The 18,937-nt window shown below is 32.9% G+C and overlaps 1 protein-coding gene across 1 annotated transcript; it reads left to right on the top strand.

Moving 5' to 3' along the window:
* Window positions 1-14,410: 14,410 nt before the first annotated feature.
* LOC108484148 (uncharacterized) lies at window positions 14,411-16,821 on the top strand. Its single transcript, XM_017787833.2, has 2 exons — window positions 14,411-14,995; window positions 15,724-16,821. The coding sequence occupies exons 1-2, from the start codon at window positions 14,615-14,617 to the stop codon at window positions 16,636-16,638; spliced, it is 1,296 nt and encodes a 431-aa protein (XP_017643322.1). The 5' UTR covers window positions 14,411-14,614; the 3' UTR covers window positions 16,639-16,821.
* The last annotated feature ends 2,116 nt before the right edge of the window (window positions 16,822-18,937 follow it).

The raw sequence follows: 18,937 nt of genomic DNA, 5'->3' as shown, positions 1-18,937 counted from the left end.
AAATTAGAGTTTAATGTTTTGAATTTAAAACAAGTCAGAGAGCTACACGGGCGAGGCAAACGGCTGTGTGTTCGGACACACAGGCGTGTGAGATGCCACATGGGCGTGGGAGAAGCGAACAACATTGCACATGGTTGTGCGATACAGCTGTGTAAACCATACGGCCTGGATACATGGGCGTGTCCAATGCCGTGTGAAGACTGGGCTTAGAAATTTAATCACACACGAGTTATACAGAGGCCACACGGGCATGTCACACATCTGTGTAGCCTAACATGGGTCTCACACGACTGTGTCCCCATTTAAACCCTAAATTCCCTTTTCATTCTTTTTCACTTTTGTCTTTTTCCCCTCATCTTCTTTAACCCCTAGCCGTCAACTGTCCTAATTCCACTGCAAATTTCGGCCACCAACCCCTCCTACCTTTCCTTTCCGTCCTAAGGCTGCACCTACCCCCTCCCTTTACCCTCTTATTCTTCCCCTTTCTTCTTATTCCAAACCAATCGGCCTCGACTCCTCTCAAACCCAACCACCCTCCGTTCGGCCATCAACCCCCATCATCCGACCCACTCTTCCCTTCTCCTCTAACTCATTCGGCCCCAAACCCCATCCGACTGAAATTTTCCCCTCCTTCTCATTACCCATTCAGTCTACCTCCTGCAGCACCGCCGTTCATAACTCCGACCACCTCCCCATAATAGTTGATTTTTCATTTTCTTTATAATTATTTTATATTTTCTTTATCTATTTATTTTATTTTATTATTATTTTAGTCTATTTTTAATTCTTTTGATTCTTGTTATTCTTTTGTTAGCTTTTTTATTACCACTATTCATTTGTATTAGTAGAAAACAATTGCTATTTGGAATCTTGCTATATTGGTTCTTGGTTTTCATTCATTCCCCTCACTAATCTAATTATAGATTTCTTTGATACTTTTGTGAATTTGATTAATCATTAATATTGTCAGTTTCTTCTTTTGTATTTACTTATTTTCATTATTTAGGTACATTAGGTTTTCCCTATTAATTTAGTATGCTTTAGTTTAGAATCGTATGTTATTCTTCTCATGTTTAGGTATTAATGAATATAGAAACAGGCTTTACATTTTTTCCACTTTATCACATTAGAGTACGTCAAGTCATTTTTTTGTCTTATTCACATATTTCCTCCTAAGCTTTTTGATATGTGATTGGTGATATTTTTGTTCCTGTTTTATTGATATTGGAATGTTTCTTTTTCAGGTACACCATGACAAACACTTGTGGCAAGTCTAAGGTAGCTGTTCCCACATCGAAAAAGCGAAAAGGTCCAAATGGGACCTTCTTCTCGAGCGCATCCGCCGAGGTCCACCACCCTTACCTACGTTTCCCGGCGGGCCCTTAGGAGGATCTATTTCAGTTACTACGAGCATGACCACTCTGCTTAGGATGCTACATTGAGTAAGCGCACTTGATCAGGTCCGGCTAGCTAACAAGGTTCGCGCCTTGATCACTACAGCTCCATGGGGTAGATTCTTTGCTATCATCGAGCCCACCTACGTGGAGCTGACATTAGAATTCTATTCAACGTTTATGGTTTAGCAAGTTATGACGGTTCACGACAAGCCTGGTACCATTAGTTTTCGACTTGGTGGGTTGATACGTCACATGAGTATTCTAGAGTTCGGCGCGGCTATAGGGCTTTACCCTGAAGAATTTATGAGTGCCGAGAACTTTCTTAGACTCCATTGGCACATCCACTATTCACCATCACAATGTTGGACCGAGCTTACAGGGAGTCAGATACTTTATGATACGAGTTGCTCGAAGGTGACGTCTCTCCCACCAACCCTATGGTACCATCACGCCCTCCTAGCTCATACTTTGATAGGACAGAGAAAGAGCATAGGAGTTGTTAGTACCTATGATGCCTACTTTCTATGGAGCATGGCTACTGGGCATGTTTTTGATCTGGCATACTTTATTGCTCTCGCCTTTCGCTATCAGACCGAACACCACAAGAAGAGGCCCATCTATCTTGGCCCTTACGTGACTCGCCTCGCTCGACACTTCAATTTACTCGACACACCGGAGCAGTCCTCGACACTAACTCTCATTGGCCAAATGTCCCCTCATGGCATTTCGAGTATGATCCACATGAGGATGATAGAGCGGCGATGTGGAGTAGACCCTTCTCAGTACAGTCTATTTCAGTCTGATGTTCAGCATGACCCAAAGGACTTCACTAATGATGTTCCTCCCTACCAATAGGATCCACCTCCACCACCACCTTCGAGTCACCACACTACTCATTCTGCTGTTACCCTTGTGGATCTCTCAGAGCGGTTTACTCGATTTGAGCAGCAATGCTTTCAGAGGTTTGACAACATCGATGCCACTCTGAACAGATATGTCAGTGCCTCCATATTTCATCTTCAGCACTGACGGCTCACAATGCTGACTTCTCTGATGATAAGGACCATTGAGTCTATTTATCTTTATGTTTATATTTATTTTTATTTTTATTTTCATTTTTATCTTTATCTTTATTTTTATTTTTATGTTTATTTTGTCTTTATATTTTGAACTCTATTTTAATTATTATGGTTGTTTCTAATCGAGTAACCCTTTTTAATCTTCTTTAGTATTGTGTTTATCTTTTTATCAGTTGCTCAGAATTTTGCACTACCTCTACATTTATTACAATGCCGATTTTCACTATTTTGGGAATTTCATCCAATAGTCAGGGCAGTTTCAATTCTCTCCCTCTCTTATGATATTCTGTTTATATTATGATTATATTTGTTTGTACATTGAGGACAATGTACATCTTAAGTGTGGGGAGGTTATTAATATGATTATTTGAAAATTTCTGAATTATGCCTTGTGTTTTTAAGTAATTTTCTCATATCATTATTAGAGTGAACTTTTCCTCAATTTATGATTCTTATTGATATGTTTTAGATTAAATTCATAGGTATTTGTGCATTGATGGTTTAAACTTAAAGACAATAGAGAATCAAGCATGATAAGTCTATTTTCAGAATTAAAATTTTTTAGGTTTTTTCCCTAAATTGAGGTATTACCTTGAAGTTTGAAATTTGCAAGATTGACATCAAAAGTCATAATTTTTGTGAGATTTTAAGCCTTTAGAGCATACATTTCCTCTTGCTTACTTTATTATTGGTTATGAGTGTGTCAATATTGATTGGTTATTCTAGAACTTTCTTCAATTATACATGTCGAGACCACACCTTTGATTTGATATACTGAGATGATAAAGACACCCAGGTTCTAACCCACTTATTCCATAAAAAGCCTACCTTCATAATTAACTCTTAGTGAACCCTTTGATGCTTAACAAATCGTTTCTTAATTTACCCGTTGATATTAACCTATAACTCATTTTTGATTCATTGAGAATTTTCCCTATTTTATTGACTCCCTTTTTGTCGAGATTGATTTGTTTAGTTACCTAACTATGCTTTTCAGTTGTTTAATTTTATTTTATTATTCAAAAAAAAAAGAAAAGAAAAGAAAAGAAAAGAAAAGAAAGAAAGATATATACATATATGTTGATTATTATTACTCATTTGTTTTAAGCTTAAGTAGTTAATTTCATATTCTGAGAAAAGCTCATGTTATTCTTTAATAATTTCGATTGATGTAATTATTTTGTTTTAGTTTATTTTTCTAGTTAGGTAATTTATCAATTCGATCTCGATTCTAACTTTCTTTTTCAGTCTTTATCCACACCTTTAACTCAAGCCCCGTTACAACCCTTTAAAGACCTTTTGATTTGTGTATCGTCTTATTTACAGTGGTGGAGATTTGATTTTCATGCAAGCTTATGGTAATAATTTTTCATGTTTGACCTTTGAGTGCTTAATTTTTTAACCTTCAACACTTTGAGTGATTTCAGTTAATTGTTAGGGAGGATGTCAAATCTTGTCGGTTCTAAATTAAAGGTAACTATTTAGATAAAGGGAAATACCTATGTTTTCATGCTTTAAAAATGTGAGACTTGGATTGTTTGAATCTTTAGTACTCTTTTAGTTGAATTACCAATGTGTGATTATTTATGAATTATGATAAAACACTATTGATGAGAATTATGAATTGAGGAAGTTTAATTTTAATTGTGAGTTGAGGATTTTGCTTGAGGACAAACAAACGCTTAAGTGTGGAGATATTTGATAAACTATAAATATAATATGTTTTAATCCCATGCTTAGCATGTTTTTGGATGATTTATTATCTAATTTAGTGAATTTGATGCTCTTAATCCTTGAATTTCATGTTTTATACTTTAGAGAGCATAGGGGAACAAAAGGAGCAGAAAACGGGCCAAAAATAGACAAAATGGGATGATTTAAGGATCCACATGGCCAAGACCATTTCCACACGGGCTAGCCACACGCCCATGTGGCAGCCCATGTCGATATCGCTCCCTGTTTCCCAAACACGCAGAAAAAGCCAATTTTTAGGGTTTCTGAGCAGTCTAAAGTCTATATAAACACACTAGAAAAAGACCTAAGGGCACACGCAGACTCGAAGAACGCCAACGGATTCAGCTCAGAAACAGATCTCCTTCAAGACTAAAGATCTCCCTCCAATTTCTCTCGAAGTTTTTGGGTTTCTTTATGTTTTGTTGTTTTCCTATTTTTGAGATGTTTTCCAATTACATTATAAACTGAACTCCCTAAATACCTAAGGAGGATGAAACCTACAATGAATCTTATTATTTAATTATCTGAATTACACGATAAATACTTGTTCTTGTTCTTAATTATGTGTTCTTAGTTCTTGCCTTAATATTTTCAAGATATTAATCCAAGTTTGATTTGCTTATTCAGTGGAGCAAAAGTCCCTGTTTAAGAGTAGATCTAGCATAATTAAGCGGAGTTGCATGTAATCCTAGAAATAGTATGACATAAATCTGCCGAATTAGAGCAAATCTAATAGGGGAATCCATAGATCAAGTTAATGCGACGATAGGGGTTTTAATTAGAAAGAGATTTCAATCAATCAACCTAGAGTCAGTTGTTCTTAGTCTCGAAAGAGATATTAACATAATTTAGGGATTTTTATGGATCAAGACAAGTGAATAAATCATTTGATTCAGAGTCAGAATAATAAGTGAAGTCTAGGTGGATTCTTTCCTAGGTATTGTCCTCCTTATAAGTTTTCTTCAAGTATTTTTCCAAATTCGCTCTCTGTCGCGCTCATAATTAATTAGTTTAATTTTAGATTAAAAAAATCTTTTTTTATTTTAGGCTAAATAATAGAAAGATAGTTAATACTAGTACTTTTAGTTCTTGTGGATACGATATTCTGGACTCACCATAGCTATACTACCATTCGATAGGTACGTTTGCCTTTTTCGTGATCGTAGTCTAGTTTAGTGTATTATAAAATGATCATCACAGCCTTATTTCTAAGAATAAAAAATTTGGCAAAATTTCTTTATCATATATAAAATAAATTAAAATATATTCATTTACATGCATAACCCAAAACATGCAGATAATTACAAGAATACCACATCTTATCAAAATTAGCCAAACATAAAGAAAAGAGAAATTTTGGTATCGGTTTATACTATAAACATAGTACAATTTGACTCTGATACCAATAATTGAAAAATTTTGATTATGAAAACGATTTACTATTATATCGGAAGTTTAAAAAATTTTCAAAATCAATTTGGTTTGTGATATTTATAGCAATAAGCATTCTACCGAAAAGTACTTGTGTTTTGTGTGAGACAGATTTGAAATGTTCTCGACTTTCAACCAAACAACCTTCTCTGCTATCATCGTAACTCAAATTGTGTCGAGCGTGGGCTTGAACAACAAAACCAAACACAACCAAAAACGATTTATTACTTTTAGAAAGAAAGCAGTTCTATCAATAAGAATTAGTAGAAATTATTATTCTCAGAAAATAGAATTTATTCTAAGAAAATAAATTTCTTCTACTTTTTGGCAGAATAAAAATATATGAAACTTATATTTTTAATGGCTTTACTAGTTCAATCTATTTATAGGGAGAAATAGGGGAATCCTGGTTGAATAAGTATAACGTAAATAATCTTCTAATCTAATTAGAAGAACAAGCCTGACCTTGGGGGTAGTTTGGGTGTAGGGCCGCCCAGGGTCCAGGGTTGGAAGGGGCCGAAAAATAAAATATTCAGCTTTTAACGTGGAAAAAAATCTTCAGTTTTTTAAGTTTTTTTTATCGACGCTTCATTGTAGGCAAGAAAAAAAAAGGAAAGGGACCCAATTTTTTTTAATTTTATTACTAGTATATGTTTTTATTGTATTGTATTACATTTTATAATTTTTTTAAAAGGGGTTCCAATTTATTGTTTCTCCTAGGGCCCCAAGAATGTTAAGAACATGCCTATAGGGGAGTGGGGTGACACACCCTAGATAAAAACAGTAGGGTCACCAACGTTCACATGTAAAATGAGGGTAAGTGGGCCTCTCACGTATTGGGTCTAATTATATATGCTTCCTAGAATTTTAACCCAAAACTTTATAATTTAATCCAACTCGATATTTATTTTATATTTCCAAAATAAATATTATTTATTTAATTAATTCAGTTAATTAAATTAATTAAACTAATTTCCTAATTAAATAATTTTCTTAACTCAATTCTAATTTTGTAAAAGTCATAACGATTTTACGTAAAAGAATATATGACGAAATATATTTGATTTCCATATTCAATGGATTCATAATAACTAATTAATTTTATTTTATTTTTAAACTTGATTAATTAAATAATAATTGAAACCTTAAATTAATTCTCAAGTCATTTTTATGTTTAGTGTAAAAACACATTCTTTTGTGAATGAGACTCATTTCTCCAACATCATCAGTTCCATTCATTTGGTTTTACATGCAATTCGTTTCTAGGTTTAATAAGCTAGCAAATGGACTGATTAGATATATATAATTAGGACTCAAATAATTTATAATTTAAGTCCAACTTTTGGCTTATTAATTATAAACTTATTTAGTCACGAAGCCATTCAACTATAGTATCATGACTGAGCTCTCCCTAATTACATACAATTACAAAAGCTACTCAATAAGTGCTAGTCCAATGACCTTGTCATAAGTGTATTACCCTCATAAGATATCTTTAATCTCTTTGGAATAAATTTGGTCTCCTAATATGCTTTTATTTTATTTCATGGTAACCATTACATCTTCCTTCATGAACAGTCAATTACTATCAATTAGTAGTTAAGTCATTTATCACAAAGGCAAACGATCTGTGGCCACATTTTCTTTTCATTTATCATTTAATGCCGATGAGAAGATATCATTTACCCATTAGTTGGGTTATGAATTCCAATAGTGACTGATGCTACATATTGCAGAAGTCGTATATTTAACGCACCAACTTTCAGTTCCTTATTTATTTGAACTCAGGCTTTTGCTTATATCAAAGTATACGAGTCATGCTTACATAGTCCATCATCCACTCAAGATTAAGGTATGCCACACAATGAACGTCACAAGTGAATAAATCCATAAAGGGATTTAGGGTCTATTCTACTTGGGTCATATCTGATGTACTTCCAGATCAGTCAATCACATATATGTCTCTATCTTCTAGGAGTCATCCACTCTAATGCTTAAGACAAACCATCTCCCCAATTGGACTTGATAGTCGACATATTAGTCTTTCAATCGATTTTTTCATTTCTAATTAGACTAAGAAAATGTTTAGGTTCATTTACTAATACAAGTTGTCTTTTTGTATTACGATCCGACCACGTAATATTTCTTGGTATTAGTTAAACATTAGATAACTAGTGAACCAATATTTACTTCCATTTTTTCCTTGCGTGCAAAAACATTAAGGACAATATATGAAGGCTATTAATTTAATTAATGGATGTTATCATTAAACCAATTTGTTCGAAAAATACAAGTATACAAAACGAATATACTACACTTAGGGTGCCATATCCAACACACTATAGCCAATACACTCGCCAATAGAGTGCACCTCACTTGGCCATAGGCAACCAAGCTTCAAGCTTCCACCTTGGAACCTACTTATGTTGATTTATTTGGGATTGCTACTAGAAATTGGATTCTTAATAGTTGAAGGAATACAATTACCAAGAAGATGGTCACATTGCTAAGGAAAATTTGTTATTTGATTGAGTTTGATATAGAGGACTTATATTTTAAAAAATCATCAAACATGCCAGTTGTGTTTACCCCATACTATGTTTTCCTTTCTTTTCTTTTCTTTTTTAGATTCTTAATAAGCAAAATCCTAAAATTTTTCTGGCCACTAAAAAATATTGAAGGAAGCTTGTGAGATTAAAATTTTCATATAAGTAACTCAAAAGGAAATACTTGATTGCAATTCCTAAAGTTGTTCTTGATGCTACAACTTACATTGTTGAAGTTGTGCTTGTTGGAGTTGGAATTAAGTAAGGCTTCTCAAACCAATTCTCAGTGCGTATCGATGAATTATTGATAATGAATAATTCCCTATTAATAGTGTTAGATAGAATTACGAGTATAGTTGGCATGCCATGGGGTTTGTTATTATAAGTGGGAGATCTAGCGCTAAGCGCATATTTTATTGTCATAGTTCTCTAATACCCTGGGGGTTGAGAACGTATCACTAGCTTAAATGCCCTGGGGGTACGAGCATATTCTAGTGTTAGAGGGATTGGTGCATTTATGCAGATCGATTAGCACTTCAGTGTGTATACTGGAGTATGGTAGATTGGTCTATGTACCTGTCCTCAAATTTGAGTCAATCAATAACTATCATAATAATAATAAAATGAATGTGAATTATAATTTTTAATTGATTATGTTAAAAAATATTGATATAAAGATCGATTTATGTTATATGAAATGAGACGCTAATACCCTAAGGGTGCATTGACATTTTTAATAACTAATTGTGTAAAAACAAATACCCTGAGAGTGATCTAATAAATGAATAATATGGAACCTTACGTGACTTGTGATGCTAATATGAAATTATTTAACATGTGATGTAATGATTTCCAATTATGCTACTTAATTTGATTTCAAATTATGTTAGCACCAATGAGTATTCAAACTCAACGAATAGTTATGTTTGTTTCTACACGTAGGTCTTGGACAAATTCCTAGTTGATTGAAGTCATAAAGCATCCAAGACTTAGTAGCTCAACTCGGATCAAGCTTGTGTCTTAATGTTTATATGTGTATATATATATATTTTGTTTTCATGACATGTACCTAGGTTAGGTTTTGTGATCTAATGCTTATTTGGATTCTTTTGGCATGTTTTGGTAGTATGGACCTATAATGTCTTAATTGATAAATTTCAATGCTTGATTAATAGATTAATATGCATGTTTATAAGTGTTAGTTCATCTAATTAACTTTATTAGGTTATGATACACCGAATGTCATGTTTGGGAAGTGTGTGATCATCTTTAAGTATGTTAAATTGATGTATATGTATTTGGTAATAAGTTGACATAAGTAAGGTATGAAATTGGATGCAAATTGCATGCATTAAAATCCTTGTTTTGGACTTTTCTATGTTAGTGTCTCGAGACATCAAGAACATGTCTCGAGACTTTATAACCAAAATTGATTGCTTGGTGTTGGATAAAACTCTGGTTCAAAAATAATTTTCTTGCACAACAGAAAACTAAAATTTTGAAAACCGAGCCGATTTATGATATTTATAGCAATAAGTCCTAAACTAAATTCATAGATTTGTTTTCGGATAAACGAATCCATGTCGTTTCCAACTTTCAACCAAATGATCTCCTCCTCCATTCTTGTAGCACGAACTGCTTCGAGTGTGGGCTCGAATGATTCAAATGAAAAATAACTTCTCAAATAGAAATTGGCAGAATTGTTAATATAAAAAATAGATTTAATAGTTGAGAATAAATTCTGTTTATTTTTGGGCAGAGTAATAATAGATTTTGTAGATTTAATAGCTCTATTGATGCTATCTATTTATAGAGAGAGGAGGTGAAATGAATTGTAGAAGTTTATTTCAACTAGAAAAATGAACTCCTAGTCTATCTAGGAGTATAGGGGGTGACAACCCTAGTTAATAATACTAGGGTTTGTCGTCCCACTCTTTATTATGAGGGGCTTTTGAGCCTTTTTCATATCGAGTCTAGTTACAAGTACTTCTTGGGCTTTTAACCCAATACTTTATAATTCAATCCAACTCGATATTTGTTTTTCTATTTCCTAAAATAAATTTCTCAATAAATTTCCTATTAAATAATGTTCTCAACCCAATTCTAATTTCGTTAAAATCATGACAACTTTGCCATAAAAAAATTCTATGAAAAAATATATTTAATATTTGGACATTTAACAGTTCACTATGACCAAATGATTTATTTCTATTTTCAAACTTTATTCAATTCAAAAAACATAAATTCATTTCCAAGTCATTTTCATTTTTCTTTTTCTTTTTGGAGCAAACCACATTCATTTCCAAATTATTCCATTTCTTCATTTTCATTTTCATTTCGGAGAAAACCATAATCATTTCCAAATGTTTGTCATTTCTCCATTTTCACTATTTCTATTCATTTGATTAAACATGCCATTCATTTCTAGCTTCAACAAGCTAGCTGAGGGACCGATTGGATATATGTGATTGAGGCTTAAATAATTTATAGTTAAGTTCCAACTTTCCGCCTATTAGTTATAAACTTATTTAGTCATGAAGTCATTCCATTATCATTTCGTGACTGAGCTCTCCCCAACGACATATCATTACGAAAGCAACTTGATTAGTGCTCGAACAATAACATCATCATAAATGTGTTATCCTCATAGGATATCCTTAATCTCTTTGGATAATATCCATTATCTCAATATGATCTTATCTTATCCTTATCTCATGGTAACCATTACATCTTCCTTCATTAAAAGTCAATTACTATCAAATAGTAATCAAGTCATTCATGATAAAGACAAACGACCTATGACCACGTTTACTTTTCATCAACAATATGATGCCAATGAGAGGATATCATTTACCCATGTCTCAATATATGAATTCTAATGTTGTGAATGACACTACATACTGTAGAAGTCACATACCCAATACACCAACTTTTGGTTTCTTATGTATTTGAACTCAGGCTTTTATTTATATAAAAGTATACGAGTCACGCATACATAGTCTTTCATCCACTTAAGATTTAGGTATGCCACACTATGAACATCAAAAGTTAATAAATCCATAAAAGAATTCAGGATTTATTCTTCTTGGGTCATGTTCGGTGTACTACCATTTCATTCAATTATATCTATGTATTTATCTTTTAAGAGTCATCTGCTTCGATGCCCAAGAGAAAAAAATTCCCCAATTGGACTTGATAGACGACATATTAGTCTTTCAAACGATTTGCTCATTTTCAATTAGACTAATGACATGTTTGAATTTGTTTACTAATATAAGCTGTCTTTCCGTATTATGATCCAACGACGTAATACCGCTTAGTATTAGTTTAAACATTAGACAACTAGTGAGCAACATTTGCTTCTATTTTGCTTTGCATGCAAAAACCATATGGGAAAAATAATACACAGTATATTAATGTACTTCATGAGTTTGTTTTATCAACCAATATATTCAAAAAAATTACAAGTGTACATAGACGGAAATACTACACTTAGGGCACCAAATCCAACATTTGGTGCACCTCATTGCTTATATCCTCGAAATTGAACAAGCAACTCTCAAGACAACAAAGCTTAAGTCATAACACAGTGAGTTGTGTCTCGAGATAAAGGCATACCGAAGATAAAATAGATTTTAGTTATTCTAGGTCTCGAGACAAAAACCCCTTATCTCGAGACATCCAAACATCAAAGCTAAATAAAGAAAATAGGGGAAAAACATTTCGAGACCTGTTTCGAGACATGAATGGTCTAATCTTGAGACATATTTACATTGAAGTAAAAATACCAAAACAGGGGAGGCCTGTCTTGAGACTCATTGTTGGATTTTTGTACTTAGAGTTTGGATTGGAATCCCAACTCTGTTTTGACCTCGTACAGCCCTTAAATATTTTAAATGACACTAAGATATTCATTGAACCTATTTATGTGATTAATTGAAATTATATACGATTATTTGATTGAATGCCATGTTATTTAGTGAAATGATTTCGAACAACTCTAAGTTACTCTGGCAACATAATGTGTCGCCACACATTCAGATCCGACAAATGGGTCAGGTGTGGGGTGTCACACTTAGCCTTTGAACAGAAGATCCTTCAACACCTTGATGTTGATATTGCCTCTTAGGAAAAGGTTATTCAACAACTTCAGGCCAATGTTTGTCAAGTCAAAGCATAAAGAAATGGTCTCCAAGCCAAACTACTCAAGTAGGACCTTGGCAAAATTCTTGAACAAAAATGGGGAGTAGTGCTACTTGGAGTTGGAATTGATGCACTAATGTTGTTGTTTTTTAAATCATTTTTTAATTACTTTTCAGTTTATGTCTTTACAAATTTTGGGGTTTGTAATTATTTAGACATCAAAACAGTTATACTTTGGTTATAATGTTATGAACCTTTTTTTCTATTTGCCTACTATAATATAGTTTCCAGTAGTTTGATTATTAATGTGATCCTTATTTATTTTACATTAATGATTGATTTTCTTGGTTATGTTATTAGTTGAGCATGATGGATTAAGGAGGAGTTACTTAGGGGAACATTTGTATCTGGCATGTAAATTGTTCTCTTATTATGATTTTGTTAAAAAAATTTTCAAATGAGGAAATTGTTGAGATAGTTTTTTAGTAGTGTCTAGAATAATGCCAACTGGTTGTGGCATTACTCTCACTCAAAAAGCTTATCATGTTTACTTTGGATGATTGTCAATCCATCTTTAATATCTAAACTACACATAGCAACAAATCTTGGAGATAGGTTTGGATTTGGATCAAAGCTATTAACTTCCCAAGTTTGTGGATCAGATCGAATTGGGTGAAACTTGGAAGTCTATCATAGAGATTTAAGACTTATCCTTAGTTGATCGAAGATAGTCTTTATACTTATTATCTTGCTGGTTTCAAGAGAAGATCGATTGCAATTGATATAGAATGTTAGTAAGTCTTGATTCCTTTTAAATCGAGGAGACTTGTACATCTGATGTACTAAACTGAGAACACTTATTCTTCATTAAGGAATGTTTCTTTTAAACTCGTTAAGTGTAAAATTAAGTGTGTTACTTGGTTAATACCTTAGGTTTTTAGAGGGGAACTTAAAGGAAAGTTGTTTAGATAATAGGTACAAAATGAGGAGTATAATTTGGGCAAGGCTACCTAGACGTAAAGAAACTGAATTGCATAAACACATTGAGTGTTCATTATTTTCCTGCTTTATTCTTCACCAGTGCTTGAAGTAGTTGGTATTGCTCGTAGTACTATTTCTAGCACTGCTTAGTTTCTACTTGCAAATATTGTTTTTGGAACTAAAAAAAATAGTAAAAATAATTTAAAAGTTATATATATATATTTGTTTCAAAAATATTATATAAGAGTCATTAATCATATCTTTATTTGTTTAAAAAATCATTCTTTTAGAAATATTTATAAGAAAGGCTTTAAAACTTTACCAAATAACATGTAAAAACCATAAACCAGAGTTCATTTTGTCAAAATAAGTCAGAAAATCTAAAACTTAAAAATAACATGAAAAACTAAAGACCAAATTGAATTAGGGATGACAATGGAGCAGGGGTAGGGGCAATATTGCTAAGTCTACTACCGCTCCACAATTGGCGCGCTCTACTCCACTACCCACCCTGCTCTACTATAAATATATAATCTTAAAAACCACCACCACCTCCACGGATGTTGGATGTATTCATTCCGCCATACCCCCCACCCTACCCCACCTAGCTCCACTTCAATTTAATTTTAGCTTCTTATCTTTAATTTTTTCAATCTAACATAATTCTTCAAAAATAGATATTTAAATATAAGACATATGATTTTTTTTCTATGTTATTACATTTTACTCTTTCTAATAGTTTATGTATACGAGGATAAAATAATAATTTATATAGTGGAGTGACTCAAGTCGGGGCATGCAATTATCATAATCGCTTTATACTCACTATTCAAGATAAAAAAAAATCCACCATGTCTTGCACATCTACTTTTCAAACAAAAAAAATTGATCTATTCGAAGTGAATCGATTAGAATCCATACCCATTAGACAATTCAAATTTTACCATCTTTAAATTAAATCAAATCAAATCAAATTATATAATAAATCTAACCAAACCGAACCAAATCCAATTCTCCAAAACTTTGACATGATTGAGAGGAAAAAATGGTTGGGCCGGACTCAGTTTGAAGCCCAACACGAACAAGTTTATAATCTTTGGATTAGGAAGGAATTTCCCAATTAGCAGCAGCAACTCGGATTGGGTTCCATTCCATACGAAAGGTTCAATCTCATCCTTAAATTATTCAAATTAAATTTACCAAAAAAAAAAAAGAAACTCTCAGCAAAGGCGGTGTTCCTTCGAAACATTAAAATCCGGAAAGCCCTCAACGAAAAGTCCCCAAAGCCGACTTCAACCATTCCATGGACGATAGCTTTAAACTTCGAGTAGAAAAAATCTTCGGATCTCTCCAATCATCGCAGTCTTCATCCCAGCAGCAGCGGCCGCCTCTCTGGTCCCTCTCTGACGACGAGGTCGAGAGGAGAGAATGGAGGAGAGAATCCGCAGCCGATCGAGAGGATACGTTGTGTTCCTCGTCGTTTGACGAGTTCTTGAAGGAGGAAAGGAAGTATAGGAGTGGGAGGCGCAAAGAAACGGAGGATGATCTTGATAACGATGATGATGATGACGACGACGACAACGACGGAGGTACGAGTCAGTTACATAGTAGAAAAATCGACGAGTATGGAGACGAGTGGGAAATCAGATCTTGTCTTGGAATGGATTCCACTCTCGACAATGAGGTATATTACAACCTCTTTCGTTTTCTAGACTCTGTGTTTGTATACATATGTTATTTTTTAAATAAAATTCTTTGTTAATTAATTTTGTTTGTAATCGTTTACATCCGTTTGCTTATTGATTCTTTCTTGTACGAAAATTATCTGGGTATTTAGGTTAAGGAATTTTGATCATCAGTGGCTGCTAAGTGAACTTTTAAACCGATACTTAGAAGCGTTTCGGCCTGGATATGGGATTATGTGAACGATTGTTACTCTTTTGACATTAGGATGAAATTATATGTGAATCAATAATTGAGAAAAGAACCCTTTATTTTGAGCTGATTAGAAACCCGTAGGCCTTTTCCATTTTTTATGGATGGAATGAAAGCATCAGGTACATCTGGAATAGTTTTCGAACATGGTTCAAACTTCTTAGTATCATGCATTTACTGTGTTGAATTACCTATAATACAGTGTGATTGAGGCTGACTTCAATGATTCTTGCATGATTTTTTTTTTTTTTGGTCTCTAGCTTAAAATACCAATAAAAAGCTTTTTTTTACATATTGAGTATGGGAGAGAAATTGTTTCTTAGTTGTTTAATATAGTTGTCAAACAATTTGATGAATATTTTGTGTACAGAGTACCTGTGTTTTTGTTTCTTTTGTCTTTAGATCACTCCCCACCTCTTCCTTTTCTCCTTCAATCTATTTACAGTTGAGTTGAAGTTTGTTTACTAAATGTCACAGGAAGAGGAAGATGAATATGACAAAGTGGCTTCTGGCAGAGAAAATGCTGGTGAACGCCTTTACATGAGTGATATTGCTGATCATGGGTCCTTTTTGAATTCTCATAATATCCTTCAAAGAGCATTGAACCATACCACTAGTAACAAGGACCACAGTGCAAATCATATGGCAGCGAGAATCAGGCTGAAAGAAGATGATGAAGAAGCTCAGAAGCTCAATTATTGTGATGGGTCAATTTCAGAAATTAGGGAATCATCAGATATGAAGGCATCTGATAATGGTTGTCATTTGAGGTCTATATTAAAAAGGAAAGACAGTGGTACAGGTTTCAAGCCACGAAAGTGTGTGCGGTTTGACTCTGCTTGCAAAGATGGTTGGGAAGAGCAATTTGAAAAATCTGAGGATCATCCAACAGGCATTTTGCTAATGAATTCTGAAGAACCTGCTGAAAATGATAGAGCCGTTCCAGATTATTTACAGAATCCTTCTAGGTATACACGCTACAGTTTTGATTCATCAAGCAAAATTGGTGAAGAATCTAATGCTCAAGCTTGGAAGGACGTCCTTAAGCTTGTTCCAAATACTAAATGTACAGAATCATTGTCAGAGCAGGAGGATGCACCTTGTGATCTTCCAAAGCCGGTGACTTTCATCCCAAAGAGAAAACCAGGCATCCTTCAACTAGTATGCGATGTAAGTGAGGTTCAGGAGAAGGAAAATGAATGTAAGAAGTCATTGAACCCAACAAGACTCCCTGTGGGCATTGCTGCTGGCGCAGCCAAATCCGATGAAGATGATGCAACAGAAGATGATATACCAGAAGTAAGCGCCGCGAATGGTACTCCAGTTATACCAAAAGGTGGTCGCAGCTATAGAGTAAAATCACAGCCAGAGGGCTTGGACCAAGAGGGCTGAAGAGAACGTCTTTTGACTGTGCTACTAGAGTATTTTAAGTTTATACAGTTCCCCGAGTTCATTTTTTTTAATCAACATAACGCTTATGTTATAGAGCTTTTTAGAATGGAGAGTTAATGTATAAGCACGCCAGCCGAATGTTAAATGAACATCTTCATTCTTAATATTGTGTTATTTCGCGTATTCTTATGGCTTTAGGCTTTCCTTGCATGATCTTTGTAGGTCAGTGGCTTATATGACAGGCTCAAGTTTGGTGTAGATCTCATATATAGTCGGTAATTGAAGATTAGTTTGGAAGAATCGAGTTAATCATATACAAATCTGCAACCATGTGGTTAAATAATTACGCTACTCCATTAATGGATTAGCGAAAATCTTCCATTAATTTCATCTATCCAACCTGTAAAGTGGTTCTTGCTTATGTACATATGATGTATCATGGCAGCTGTAACCATGTGGTTAAATAATAATGCTTTATTAAATATGGACCCAAAAGCCAGGGTAAATTACATTAAAGTTCACTAATTTATTAGTACGTTTATGTCTTGGTCATTTTTAATTTCAAAAAGTTATAAAATGGTCATGGTCATTTTTAATTTCAAAAAGTTATAAAATGGTCACTAAATCGTACGAGGTTTTCATTAAGTTATTGAATTATTTGAAAGTTTTCATTTAATTTAAGTTACTAGGTAGTTAAGGTTTTTTTTTTTTTTTAAGTTTAGTTAGCGAGTTTCAAGCGACAAATTGATGATCAGTATGGTGGATTAATACCTATCGGTGAGTAGAATAACATATATTAGATCCAAGTCGACTTGATAGTTAGTGTCAGAGATTGGAGAAGAAAGCTCTTTGGATTTTGGTTCGCAGATTCATAATGTTCAAAGTTGTTTTATGAATTTAACAGCCTAGTGACTTAAATAAAAATTTTCGAATAATTTAGTGACCATTTTGTAACTTTTTGAAGTTAAGTGACCATTTTGTAATCTTACTAATAATGACCTTGGATGTAGTTTATTCTAATTTAATTTAAATTTTTTTCCCCTTTTGGCCCCATGGTTTATTAAACCTCATTTGTTTAAGGTTGAGAAAATAGAAAATAGAGTATGGTATTAGACGCTTTTTGTTTAATCATTATCACAAATTTTTATGAAGTAAAAAAATATTTATATTTAAAATTATAAAATAATATAAAAATTCTAAAAAATAGTATTTTTAATAATACTATATAATAGTTAATGATATTTTATTTACTTGAAAAGATAATCTGTTCTAAAAATATTTATGAGTTTTTTTTTAACCTAAAGTCATTTGATCAAAGTGAAATCTCAAAATCCAAAATTATTATAGAAAAATAAAAAATTAAAATGAATCAAATTATTACAAATAGTTCGGAAAATCCAAAAAACCTAACTGAATCAAACTCAACCCTATACACCATTACTGTTTACTATAATAATTTGATGAAGAATTTTATATTCCATCCGGCAATGTGAAATTATTTGATTCAAACGCCCCAACAACTTCTTTTGGATAAAACTAATGTTACATTTATATACACATATACACACTCTATATTTAGCATTTGACTGAGTTAATGTCACGAGTCAATCACACCAACTCAATTGTGTAATGTTGAAAATACCCCTATTTTACAAAGTAAATAACAATTTTTTTGTTAGAACTTTTAAATTTTATATCTTTTAAATGAAAAATAGAAAAAAATGTAAACATAATTAATTTTAACCCACGCCACTATAAATTTTAACATTTATATTTTACTACTCTACCAAATCCTTATTTATTATTGTTATACATAAATATTTTGATCAAAATGTAGATCCCACTAAATAGCTTTAAATATATAAACCAAAGCTTAGTCGGAGGTTGTCATCTTCTTCCCTTAAGCCACCGAAACCATTAGAAAGAAAAGAGAAAGCTTGGCTTTTGTATTTCACATTTGTCTCTTCAATTGCAACTAAGTTCATAACCAATTTTCTTTAATTTTTATAAATTTTTTATTGTGGGAGCTTGATTTAGTTAGCCCATGTATCAATTTATAAAAATGTTAAATTTTAAAAGCTATCATTGTTGAGAAATGGATAAATTTTTGTCAATGTGATAGAAATTAAGCTTAGTTTATGAAAATGACTAAATTGTAAAGCTTAATTATTAGTTTTTTACATTAGGGATCAAATTGAATAAAATATAAAACTATTAAATGTTAGTAGGGATAGAAAATAGAAGTTCCCTAATCATTTATGGTGAAATCAAATTTTAATTTGAAGCCCTAAATTGAAAG

The sequence above is a fragment of the Gossypium arboreum genome, chromosome 3, assembly GCF_025698485.1.
Source record: "Gossypium arboreum isolate Shixiya-1 chromosome 3, ASM2569848v2, whole genome shotgun sequence".
In the NCBI taxonomy this organism is placed as follows: domain Eukaryota; kingdom Viridiplantae; phylum Streptophyta; class Magnoliopsida; order Malvales; family Malvaceae; genus Gossypium; species Gossypium arboreum.
This window is presented reverse-complemented; position numbering and strand designations above follow the sequence as displayed.